This window comes from Electrophorus electricus, chromosome 3 (genome assembly GCF_013358815.1).
Source record: "Electrophorus electricus isolate fEleEle1 chromosome 3, fEleEle1.pri, whole genome shotgun sequence".
Classification (NCBI taxonomy): Eukaryota; Metazoa; Chordata; class Actinopteri; order Gymnotiformes; family Gymnotidae; genus Electrophorus; species Electrophorus electricus.
The window spans coordinates 14,201,382-14,214,467 of NC_049537.1; the positions used below are offsets into that span (position 1 = coordinate 14,201,382).

The 13,086-nt window shown below is 36.2% G+C and overlaps 2 protein-coding genes across 3 annotated transcripts in view; one reads left to right on the forward strand and one right to left on the reverse strand.

Moving 5' to 3' along the window:
- Positions 1 to 70: 70 nt before the first annotated feature.
- On the reverse strand, positions 71 to 5,247 carry LOC113571589 (calglandulin). The gene is made up of 6 exons (XM_027000614.2): positions 5,025 to 5,247; positions 4,147 to 4,207; positions 2,656 to 2,830; positions 847 to 991; positions 480 to 580; positions 71 to 249 (listed from the first exon to the last, which is right to left on the reverse strand). The coding sequence occupies exons 2-6, from the start codon at positions 4,147 to 4,149 to the stop codon at positions 206 to 208; spliced, it is 468 nt and encodes a 155-aa protein (XP_026856415.1). The 5' UTR covers positions 4,150 to 4,207; positions 5,025 to 5,247; the 3' UTR covers positions 71 to 205.
- An 80-nt stretch (positions 5,248 to 5,327) lies between these two features.
- The window catches only part of gnb1b (guanine nucleotide binding protein (G protein), beta polypeptide 1b), a 28,461-nt gene continuing 20,702 nt past the window's right edge, over positions 5,328 to 13,086 (forward strand). The window contains exon 1 of one of the 2 annotated variants that reach the window (XM_027000613.2): positions 5,328 to 5,688. The gene's annotated coding sequence lies outside the window, so the exon portion shown is untranslated. The remainder of the gene's footprint in view (positions 5,689 to 13,086) is intronic. The other variant, XM_027000612.2, reaches the window with a different exon arrangement.

A 13,086-nucleotide genomic window follows, 5' to 3' on the forward strand; every position in this document is an offset into this window, starting at 1 on the left:
TAAATATATATTTCCATTTAAAGGAAAATAAAATACAAAGTTTAGATGAAAATTTATTTTCCTCTTTTAAAATTGCCATACATTTGATGCAATGTTTTACTGTGAAGTTGGGACAGATACATTTAATAATGATTTGGAAATCATCCATTAATCCAGCAAGTTGTGTTCTATGTCACTGGCCATGCGGAAGCTTCTAACTTCAATTTTAGCTCATCTTGAATGAGTCTCCTGTCATCATGGCAACAAATTCTGGAGAGAAAATATATAAAATAAATATATATTATACATAACATTTATGTTTTTGGAGTAAAGCAGTAGGAAGGCACTGTTACTATATGTTTCAGAGGTATAGGTGCCAACTTGCAATTTGAAATATCCATATCAAAATTAAAAGTATTAATAGAATGAGAGTGATTACAAGCTGTACAAAATACAAGCACTGTTACATTTGATTTCATTCCAAGACAAGGTTTTTGTACCCTCATAATCAATCGTTCCATCACCATCTTTGTCAGCCTCCTTCATCATCTGCTCAGCCTCTTCCTCATTCAGAGGTTCACCAGCATTCATTAGGACGTACCTGCAAAAACATGCTCATGCTCAAGCTAAGGACATCAAGAGTTAGATATTGTACAGGAGTTAGAAATGATTTAAACAAAGCACCATATCAGATCTATCTGTGGTGTGCAAAAAATGCACAGAACAATGTTTGCATCACATAGTTTTTCTGTTTAAGGTGGATAACGGATGTAGTATATTCTTTTACAAAGCAATAGTAGCCATAGATCTAATGTGAAATTATTTACATGTTTTACTAAGTGAGAAACTTAAGTCAGACTCATTTACTTCAGTGTATTCCAGTCAATGTAGCCCTTAGCCTCCTTATCAAACACCTTAAAAGCGGCTCGTAGTTCAGCATCCTGGTTTTTTGTTCTCTCATGGTAAAGAGCCATAAGACCCAGGAAGCTGTTGCAGTTAAAAGTGCCTTTGCCTGTAAAAGGGAAACATTTCATCAACATACCCAACAATGTCATGAATTACAATATCACTTCATAAAGGCCATTAAAATGACGTACTGTGACATTTATCCAGAGGTGGGAACCCTGTAAATTCACTATACATGTCAGAAAGGGTGTCACAAATTAAGCAAGGGCCCCATCTCTCCTCTTGTCAAAAAGAATGTTTACAACAATATTTACAACTTTGACAAGAGGATGAATCAGACCTATCTTTATGGTCAAGAAAAGCTACATTTGTGTTCCCTCTCACAAAATGTGATGTCAGAAAATAATAGTAACGTTAGGTTGATGTGTTAACTTGTGGTGCACATCTCTCTAGTCTGTCTTGCTAATCTACTGGGCAGTGCCTCTTGGTCTATCTGTGTCTTGCTTGCTTGCCTGCCAGTTCCACTGCAGTGTTCTGTAACTTTTTGCCTGACAAAAGTGACATTGAAATACTGCTATTTATTACATTTGATAAATGTCAATGGGCAAGAGTTTATAAACTGAAACCCTGCAAAAAAGATATCTTTGTGCCGTGTCATGCACGAACATGTATTCGTATGCACAATATTGGTTGCTTATATCTCATTCTTTCCTGTATAGGTCTATTTATTCTTGCCCAACAGATAAGAACAATCAGTTTTAAAGAAGGGATTGCAGTGGGAGCAGTGGGGTGTCAGGTGTGACTGTGTGGCAACAGCAAATGGTTTACATGGCTCATGGGTCAAGTAGGGGGGGCCCTTGACCTGTGTAAGCAGAATTTTGCTTAGGGCCCATCCAAGGGAGTGAGGACGGGCTCGACATTTATCCCTAGACTACGACTTTACGTAGTCTAGTCTCCTAAAAATTAAAACGGTGCGAATATAAACAAACGATGTTGTGAAAAAATAGGAAACTTAGTCATTTCAGTGCATGGCCTGTAGATGGCACTGGGTGCGTTGTTGCGAAGGAAATATTGTGCGAATCTTTGTTCACTAGCACCCTCGTGTGGTGAAATGCTAATTCCCAGCACTTATAACTTTAATCCTCTTACGTGTCCCTGTTTGCTCAACTCCATCTGAACTGCGCTCAAATTAACTGGTATTAACATGTAAGTGGTTGGGGCAGGAGTGGTAGCATAAGCCACAAACATATTAAAAAAGTAAACCATGCCAATTCGGGATTATGGGCTATTTTTTAATGCCCAAAGAAAGCAGCTTTGGGCCTGCTCTTAATTATAAGCCACAGATATATTGATATAAAGAAGCTAAATACATTACTTTTTTGGGATTGTAGTATTCTCAAAGCCCCGAATAAAGCAAATTTAGCCCTGTTATAGACATACTAACTGTACTAAAGACATTAAAGATGTTATTTATCATAATAACATTCCAATAAATTTGGTCCACTATTATTCTTGTTGTTGCTGTTATTAAAGTGTTTTGTGTATGATTTTCAGTGGGGAATCATTTATTACGTGTTATTATTACTGAAGTTTTTTATTCTTACCAATTTTAAAGGTGATGGGCCATAGGAGTTACTTTTAGTACAAAACAGCTTCAGAGCTATAATATTGGTGATTAGTCCATGTTTATGATGATCCCAGCTAATTTGATAGACCTGTTGATTAGCAAAAACAACAAAGACCCTTCACCCCCTGCACCTTAAAACTCACCATCTTTATCTACATCTTTACCCATTTGGCTCAGTTCTCTTTTGGTTGGGTTGATTCCCATCAAACTCATCAGCCTCTCCAACTCCTGAGTCTTCACATCGCCATTCCCTTCTTCGTCAAACATCTCAAACACACCTTTATACTCCGTGATCTGCTCAGGGGTGAGTTTGCTTGCCTCAGAAGGAAACAATATACTGTAAATCTACATGGCTGACAGATCAGTGGCATCTTAATTGTACACAAGTCTGAGCAGGAACATAATGGTAATGCACGAAATAATTTACTTGTAACATTATGGAACATTATGCAGAGGATGTTTGCAGACATCCTCAAGTCAGAAGTAATACTTTTTAAAATGATATTTCAAATGTAATTTAAGACATTTGCACTGAGGATATACAAAAAATAAAATAATTCTGAATACGTCTTTAATAAATATTATATTGTAATCATTGTCATTGAGGATCAGGTACTTTCAGGCTAATGTTGAAGGCTCATCACACTGAATAAATCAAGTGGGCAAGAAACTTACACAAAATCTGACAGAAAAAAACATAGCTAGACACATTATGTAGAATTTGTTCAAAAACGACATTACGAAATGGATAGCAATTAATACAGATAGAAGCCAAATAAATTAGCGTTAACCAACTTTTTTTTTTTTTAGCTTAGCCACGTTATCTCTACTGTATACCCGATCTTTTTATACTAGCTTGCTAGTGATAGCATAGATAGCTAAGATAGTTCAATAGCAAGCTAGCCAGGTTATGTGACGTCATTGTTACGTAATGTTACGTAATGTTCAAACGTAGCTAACTAACTAGATAAAGATAAAGCTAACGAGCCTGTTTCTGGCATTATTTCAAGCCATATTTGCAAAATAGCTAGTTACATAATTATAACTTAAGTGAAACATGTTGAGATTAATAGCGCCAGATGAAACAGCCGGACACCGCTTGCTAGACACCTGTTCTGGGTTTAGGTAACATCTAGCTAGCTAGAGAGTGGCGGACTAAATTCGCCTCAATTGTGCGAAAATGTTGCCGCTGAAAATATATCAAGGTTTTAAACAGAAATGTCAGATTTCCAAGGTATAATCTGTGATATGCCTTGGAAATAAACTGCTACATCAGTTGATTGAGTGAATTTCTAATCTGGTGATTAAAAGCTTGAAAAATGATCATGATTTATCCGCTGTCTTCTCCGGGAGGAGGGAAACGAGAGTCACATTTGCTTGTTATTCAGTTCTATTATCAAAGTTTATATTCTGCTTTTCTTTTCTTTTTAAAGAAACTAAGACGTTGAAGAAATAACTACATATAAGGAAAATATTTTTTTTTTATTCTACAAATTATTTTTTTATGACAAATTGAAAAGTTCACAAGTCAAAGCTCATAAACGATCTACGAACAGTGCTGGTATGTAGGAATCATTAAAAGCATTGGTTTTAATAAAAGGAACAGTACATAAAATCTAAAGGGAAAAACTTACCATTTTGTCTGGATTCAGTACTGTAAGACTGTTTGTCCTCTGGTCCAGTGATAGAGAGACTCTATGTTGTAAACCATAGGTGACGCTGTTAAATTCTCCCCTTGAGATTTTTACACACACCATTTATGGTATCCAAGTGTTCACTCCCCACTTCAGGGAATATCTGCCCTGATCAACATTAAGTAGTGCACAGTACAGGAATACACAATATTCCAAATTACATTTGATTATACATTTATTGAATATATTACTCATAACTAAGATAATGAAGAGGTCAATATTTAAATGCATTTAATGCAAAGAACTCTCATGAAAGAACTTTAGATTAACTGAGCTCTATCATGACAATAAGGTAGAATAAATCTACATCCCTCTTTGGGATTTCATAACTTTTCAGCTGTGGCAGTTTCAGCAGGTGCTAGAAGCTGCTCGGTCCCAAGTGAATGTCATCTAGGCAACAGACCAAATAAAGAAATATAACCCCATTAGGATTCTATTTCCAGTTCGCATCAACTGTGGCCACCATTAGAGGTTCTAGATTATTCCATCATAATAATTGTTGCCAAATGGTTTTATGCTGAAAAGGGTTTCACAATGCTTACAGTTTATCTGGTGAATAACTAGACAACTAGAGGTTTTGAAAAGATGTTAAGGATCCTGTAATTGTGTCATCTTATACTTTGATTTGAGAAGTTTGTCATTCAGCCATACAATCGCAAGCAAATTAAATAATACTTTATTTGCTGTCTTGTTTCTATTTTCAAATCCTGACAGGTCTTATTTAAATATCCTAACAAATAAACTCCACATGACATCGAAAAAATATTTTCAGAATATGGGGCACAATGAGCAGCATCATACCATATCACTGGACTTACGCTTTTTAACTGTGCCTCCAGACAGAAAGAATCTGGCACCAAAGTGACGGTCTGTTGGCAATTGGTGCAACTGCAGAGAGTGGCCTACCTAGTTAGTTTCCCTCTTGCACCCATCAAAACCGCATTTTTACATTTGTAACACTCAAGCTAAAATCTGATTCTGAATATTGTCCAGTTTATTTTTCATTTTAATAATTTTTATTATACGAGTTAAATTGTGATATCGGTGGCCTGTGCCATTTGTGCGTAAGAACGCTGCTGCAGAGTGGGGTTTCCCAAGGCTGATTGCAGGGTTACCGCGCCCATCTCGTTGTCTGATGGCCGGATGAGAAGTGAACTGGAGAAAAGTGTTCCTTCAAGGAAGACAACGGGAAGTAGCGACTGACGGATTTACACATTGACCAAATTTAGCCACGGACTTAAATGACTATAATTTCATATTGCAGTTAAGATACTTGTTTTACACTATTTGAATACGCCGTTAATACTTGCATCCGGATCTAGTTATTTTAAAACTGGACTCGTTTGTGAAGTGCCGCTCCTCTGACTGAGGCTAGTTAGCAAGCTAGCTCGTCTTGTTCGTTGATGCGTGGATTTGACAGCTACACAAGCGTTTTTTTCGGTCAATGCTATATAAAACAAGGGCAGCTACGACTGAGTACAGGTATGTCAAATACTATGCACGTAAAGTTGGAAACGACGATAAAGTATTTGTCATTCAAGAGCTGCATTTGTCAGTAATAATGACTCGGTTGTTATGTAGTGAACGGGGGGGGGGGTAACATAAGCTAGCCAGCTAACGCTGTGTCGGGGCGCAACCGTCAGCCAGGTAGCTGACCAATTTACATAGAGACAAAACAGGAAAGTAAATGATCGACTATAGTTTGCATAACCATATCCCCAAACAAATACGGCTCTGACTTGTCACACACTTCTTTTTGTAAAAATATCGGGTCAGCTAGCTAGCTAGCTAGTTGTCGCTAGCTGTTTCGAGAAATAGGTGGCAGCGCCTTCTCAAAACTGAAGATTTACGGGCCTTTGCCTTTCGTTGCAGGTCGCAAGTTGTTTTTCATATTAAATTTGTAGTATACGTTACCTAATAATTATAGATGCATAGTTTGTGCTTCGGTTAGAGCATGTCATCTTAAAGATGACCCAACTCCTTGCATCATTTAACTACGTTATTTTGCTCGCGTGTAAAAGATGCATCGATAACTTGGAAGACGGCTAAATTAATCTAGCTGGATAGCTAGTTAGCTAATTAGCCACTCTAGCTGGCCAAGTTAATATATAAAGTAACTAGTTATTTGTGTTTTCACCCAGCATAAACATTGCTTTGCGAATTCATATTTGCGACCTAAACCACAATTTTAGAGCAAGTATCGTTCCCTTGTAGATGAATATTAACGTGAATTGCTTGTGCGTCGCATTTTTATCTCGCGGAAAGGTTAACGTTTGTCTTTCCTTCAATGTAGTAGGTTAGCTAGCTGGTTAGCTGTTTAGCGGTCAAAATCCGCCAGGGTTGAGTGTTAATGTTCCTAACAATTATATGGTTTACTTTAGAAGCCATTACAAGTAATCCGCGTATGAAAATTGTCAGTTTAATTTTAACTGAATTAAGATACCAAACCACCAGTGTCAGGCTAATTGTATCTCCAACTAAGCCAGTTAACAGGACTAGCATTGTTATTAGCTGGAGGAGTGTGTAATCCTCATAAAATCTTGTGATTACCGCTGATTTTAACTGCACAGTAACAAGGTAGAGATGGGTAGCTAGCATAACATATCTAATTAGCTAGGTTAGCTAACTGATTTCGTTGGCAAACCTCGTATTAAGATTTTCTTTCCGGTGAATTGTCCTAAAGCCGCTCTCTGCATGCAGCTAACAGCCCCTCTGAAAGCACTGCTGTAGCTAATTTTTAATATTTAGATTGTATTCCAACGACCTACACCGCTCAAATAGTTGTTGCTCATGACAACGATGTAAAAATGGGCTGGGGCTTCCTTGCTAGCTCTTATCCAAGTGATGCACCAAAAGTAGTGCCGGATGGCCGGTGTATTTTAAGGACGGGAGACTAGATATCCATCAAGCCACAAGTTAACATGGATATGTAAACTTGGTTGTTTAATGATGTTGTGTGGAGATGCCCTTTCCTCACGTCTACGTTCTCCGCATTTACACTTAGTAACCCCACTAATTAATAAATTAAACGAATGAAGAACTCATTGAATGTGGGCCACAAGAAGCGGCTGCGAACAAGATGGCGTTTGTAGCTTTTCCTCGTTGGCTTCCCCCTCCGCAAGATATTAGCATGCCATTGATTTAGCTCACAGGAAAGGCCAAGAGGAGCATTTTGCTTCTTCGACCCTGACATGTTTGTCCGTGTATTTTGCTCAGTGTTAATAGATTTTTTTTTATTTGGTGTTTTCTCTACAGTGTAAAACTGTTTACAGTGGTATTCGTTTGGTTTGTTAGTTGTGAGAAGGCCACATTCGCATTTGTTTTTGCACGGAATATAACAGTTTAATAATTTTATATAGCGTATTTGTTTCTTATAGTCTACAGTAAAATAGCCAAACCGAAATATATATTTGGTCTCAAATTTCATGTTGGGCTTAAACAGTCCTTATATAGACAAAGAAAGTTGCAGCTGAAGTGGGCACATTTTCTTGGTGTTTGATACTGGGGTTAAACAAGTCTTAAACTTGTAACTGTGACTGACTGTTTCTTGTTAATTTTAGTTGATAGTGGATGAGACACTTGATGTGGGATCATATGACCAAAATGCAATCTGGTTCTAGGCTAACTAAATTTGGGTTCCAGTGTTCTCTGATGCTTTCTCAATGCAGTATTTGAGTTGTCCTTGCGATTGCCTGAATTTTGGTTGCTGCACCCCCTTGTTTCAGGATTAAAACAAACAAAATATGGATTGGTCTTGGTCACTTCTTTGCTTTCACCCAGCAGTCTTAATCAGTCAACATATGTAAACATAATTGCATATGGTTATTTAATAATTGCCCACATCTTATGTTATTTGGTACTACAATACTTTAAGGGGAATCAGATAAAGCCAGCCAGTTCAGTTTGTTCCCACTGAGGAACAATTGCAGCGTAAATAATTTGTATGAGTGGATTGTTTAATTGGTATATTATTACAGGTTGAAAAAGTGTTGATAATCTGGAAAAATACCTTGTTGCTAATTTAAGGCTCAAAAAGTGAAGACTTTGGAAGTTAACACCCTTAGCAAAATATGCAAAGAAAACATTAAAACTTGATTTACCAGTTACACCATGCTTATTACATCCTGGCTGTATCAAGGAGGTTTTTGCCAAAAATGTAAAGTTACAAAAACAGTTTATTAAAATAAATGAAGCTCATTAGAAAACACATAAATGGAGAATAATTAAAAGTGAATTAAACAAGGGAAAAAAGTTATTTTAAATAAAATGAACATTTAAAGATGTTTCATTTAGAAGAAACATGATTATTGAAATATATAAAATACAAAAAAATAAATGTTGATGAAAGACAATAAATTAAATATTAAAATAATTAAAAGTGCACTCCAGGGCTGAAAAATTAAGTTAAAAGTGCAGTGCTACAGGATCTAAGGGAACAATGGACAGAAAGACTGGCTAAATATGTTTTATGTAAATTATACTTGCCTGTTTGTTCAAACAATGGCTTGAGCCGACTTTTATACCAGTACCATTATACCTTTTTCTTAAAAAAAAATTCCTAATATATACTATTATACCAACAGCTGCATAATGGTATTTAAAAATCACTTTATATCATGTTGATCACCTGTGGAACAAATGCTTTCTCTTACATTGAATGATTGTAATCTTAAAGTTAGTAATTTGAGAAACATTTTTAGACCACCAGCAAGTTGTAACATACACTTTGCTCTTAGAAAATCATATATTTAGTTGTTTTGTCAAGTTTCTTTAAGTAATGGAGCATTCTTACTGTATGTATAGCTAAACACAACTGCAATGTGGTGTTTTAGTAATATGTCTAGTGGCAAAGCACATGTAAAATAATTAATTTGACATCTAAACCAGAATTAATGCAACCACACATTGGAGCATGGGAAAGTTATACCTTAAAGGTTAGAACAAAGCTGCTGTTAGCATTTAAGGAAATGCCATTACTGTTTAGAAGTCAAATATTTAGAATTAAATGAATTGTCCCATTATCGTTTTCCTCATTACAATAGATAATCTTGCTTGTAGCTAAGTATAATCTGTGTCCATAAAACTGACATTGTAAGTAACACCACCCTGCTTCCCCTCCATGCATGGATATAATAGACTGTTAAATGAACATGGGTACACAGCAGGTTGAACTATGATGTTCTGAATTATAGTGGTTTTGTGCCCTTTTACAGTTAGCAGTATAGAATAAGAAAACATGTATTGAGAATATAGATTTGCACAATCTTGGCCTGTTTAAGAAGGAAAAAATAAAAGTGGAAAACATTTAGTCCACTGTATATATTCTTTTGAGATTTATTCAATATTCACAAGGCTTAATGTGTGTACTGGCACTCCACTGTATTTCAACCCCAGGCTTTATCCTTACTACCCTCTCTGAAGCATTGTCGGATGTGTCCCTGTTATGTCTGTGTGGTCTCCAACATGTGTCATTGGACAGCACTGGAATTTTCCTCTACCATTTGTTTCCAGTATATTTATGACGATACTTAAAATGCTGTCTGTGACACACTTTGTAACATTAGGCATAGCTTTCTGACTTCAGGAAGAATTTGACCAAGGTCCATTAAATGTTTAATTGATTTCTTTACATGGTTTTGTTGATGGGGATAAATAAGGGAAAAATGAGTAATTTCTTTAAAATTGTAGCATGCCACTTCTCTTAAAATAAATTTAGGTTTCTGAGCCAAGTTAAAGCTTAAGTGTCAGTCTGTCTTAGTTTTCTTCATTCACAATTAAGTTCTTTGAATGATAAACATGTAAATTATCCTTTTAAATTTGGAGTCCATTGATTTTGTAGACATGCCTAACTGCATGCATGTGTGCAAGAATTGTCTAGAGGTGCTAAAATGTGTGCTAGAATTGTTTATTGTGTTAGCAGCTGAGTATGCATGTGCCGATACAAACATTTACTTACTATTTATCACAGTTCACGATAATTGTTTCTTACCATATCAAACAAAAACAGTATTAAGAAGAAAAACTTATTTTATTGATTCCTTTTGTATGTTGGTTGTGGTGCAGCAGTTTTCATTAGTTTTCCAAAATCTAGGCTTTTCGGTTACTTGAATGACCTCTTTAGCAATAAAATATGCTATTTCTTGATTGTGGTATGCAATATTTATTTAGTTATTAATATTAACTTAAACTTTACACATGACTAATACTTATTGTTATGTTACATTTAAAGATACTTTCTGGACATAATTATGACATCATTTTATAAATATTTCATTGTTTCACAGGACTACAGTGAAACTGTATATATTTATTGCTGTGGGACTCTGTTTACTTTTTTTTTTGACCGAGTATGAAATCAAGCATATTGAGTGTGAAATATACTAAGTGGTATTATACACATCTGTAGGCTCATACACTAATAGGGTTGCATATCGTTTGCATTTTATTGTTTCTTCTCAATTCTATGTTTTCATTCCAAAATTGTGAAAAAAGGTGTCAAGTATAAAGAATATATTTTTTGTTGTGCAACTGTGATTCATGAATTTTAGCCTTATCCATCATGCCAAATTCCTGTTTGTGCTTTGTAGACTTTACAACTTTAGCTTTTGTTTTTAGTACTTTTTGTCTCATTGTTCCCTCACTGACATGGTGTGCTGTTACTGTCAGGTAACAAGCCTGGGAAATGCATGTTGATATTACTGATCAAGACCAGGATCAGCTGGTTAGTCCAAATATCTCTTGAGCAGGTGTGTACTTTGGATCTAGCGCCTTGGTCATCTACCTGGGGGGAACAAAAGCAACTATCTGTAGATGCAACTTAGTATGACAGTTTTCTTGTCCAAATAACATGCTAACTTTTTTTTTTTCTTTGCCTACCTAAGGGATGGTGACTCGACAAGTCAAGAAAGGCTGTAGCCCTTTTTACTACAAATCCTGTCACTGCTCTGTGACACTCCTCAGTTTCCTCCTCATTTCTAAAGAGAAAGGACTGTTACAGGTTGGCTGTACTGGATATGTTAGCAAGGTACTTGCACTGTCTGTGGAGCTGGCTTAAGCAGAATTTAGGATAGGAGACCGCAGTTGAACACAATACACTGCTGAATTTCATGCTGGTGTCTAAGATGTTTTGCCATGTTGGAGGTTCAACCTCCTATACTAATCATGTGCAAGTCCAATTGTTGACACTGCTACCAGAGTAACAACCATAATGAAGGTTGTTGTTAATCTCGGCCCTCCATATTTTTGAAATCTGTGCATGTGTTGCAGTGAAAAGTTTTTGGTTATTATTTGAACAGAAGACTAAATTATTGATGCTTCTTTTCTTTCTTTAATTAGTTAAGAGAGTTTGGGGCACATCACTTGGCTTCATGCCTAATACTGCTCAGCTGTGTTAAATAACTAACACATGACCTACTGTGATCTACTGCTTTTATTTTGTATTAAAGTGGATCAGGCAGTTAATATTGGTGATGGATGTTTTGCCAATCACAGTGTGTTGCTTGGGTCAACCACAAGCCATTAGACTGTTGACTCTATGTGAAGCCTGTACTGTTTTCCAAAATAAATAAATGCAACACTGTTGTGCTAGTAAATGCTGTTGTTCTAGCTCATGTTATGCTGCCTGCCATGCAAAGTTAACACATTTTAATAGAATGGTATCAGTAGAAATACAAGCAAAATATAGGTAAAGGTATCATTGCCGCTATCGGAAAGGGTACTTTTTAATGGTATTTGGCAGCTAGGATGCTCACTGATGCTAGAGTTAAGACAATGTAACTAGAGTTAAGACAATGAAAATAGCAGATGTATTCTATAATGGGTATCTTCGTAAACGAGTTCCTAACTAAAATTATGGTTGCCAAACGGCTGATTTCAGTCATCATAAGCTCATTGGGCTACAGTTTTTTGAGTAGACCTTTGAGAATAATCAGATGAATATTAGTAAATTTTTAGATAACGCTTGATCTGAATTAAAGAAAGCTATTCAGCACAAATTTCCATAATAAAAAAAAAAAGTCAACATGCTGCAGGTCAGTGCCTAGTGAGTGCTCTACATACACAGAATGCGTACCACCAACAAGAAGCCTGTCTCAATTCTTGGATACCTTAAAATGTCTTCTGACCTTCGGACCTTATTTTGTCTGAATATCAGGAGAGCTTCAAATGCCTACTCAGCCATGGAGGCAATCCCATGCAACGCAGTGCTTGTTTAGAGTTGTCGGACATGAGCAGTGTGATCGGTAGTGCAGCAGGTGGCAAAGTCATTTTCAAATAAGTTATTCTTATTCTATCATATTTGTACAAATAGCTTTTTGATAGCAATGTTAGATTTGTCAATGGCTATTTTACAATTTTCAGTACATTGACGGATTAGCATGTTAACATTAGCCTCAGACTATTTTTAATAGCAAGCTGGCTAATAAAGATTTTAGCTTGCTGAGCTGTAGGTTTCTAAGTCATTCTTTTCAAGTCTTAATAATGAAGTAACTTTGTCTAATTGTTCATTACATGTTTGTCCTGAATAATTTGGTAGAAGGTTCGTTGCTTATTCTCTGCACTCATTGCACGAGTTGTTTGGGACCAGATGAATACTCAAAGCATTTAGACAGACTCCTATAGAGAAGGAAAGGCTGTTCACTGCAGAAAGAATCTTATCGGTAAGTAAGGTGGCTTAAATAGCCATCTTTCTTTCAAGCCAAAACAGCTGAGTTTCTTTCGATACAGCCAATAGATCTGAGTTGTCAGTTCACCAGTTAGATAGCTAGTTATCTTTATGCATAATCACGTCTCCATGGCAGTTAAAATGCTGCCTACTTTGACACCTTGCTTGTTGAGCAGCAAGGCAGTTCACTAGGTATTTTGACAAGGACTGTACATGTC

Excerpts from the sequence above, each read along its gene's own strand:
- LOC113571589 (XM_027000614.2), bottom strand. Across the intron at positions 992-2,655 it reads TAAAGATGTAGATAAAGATG|GCAAAGGCACTTTTAACTGC; the intron begins GTGAGTTTTAAG and ends TCCCTTTTACAG. Across the intron at positions 250-479 it reads TGGAACGATTGATTATGAGG|AATTTGTTGCCATGATGACA; the intron begins GTACAAAAACCT and ends TTTTCTCTCCAG.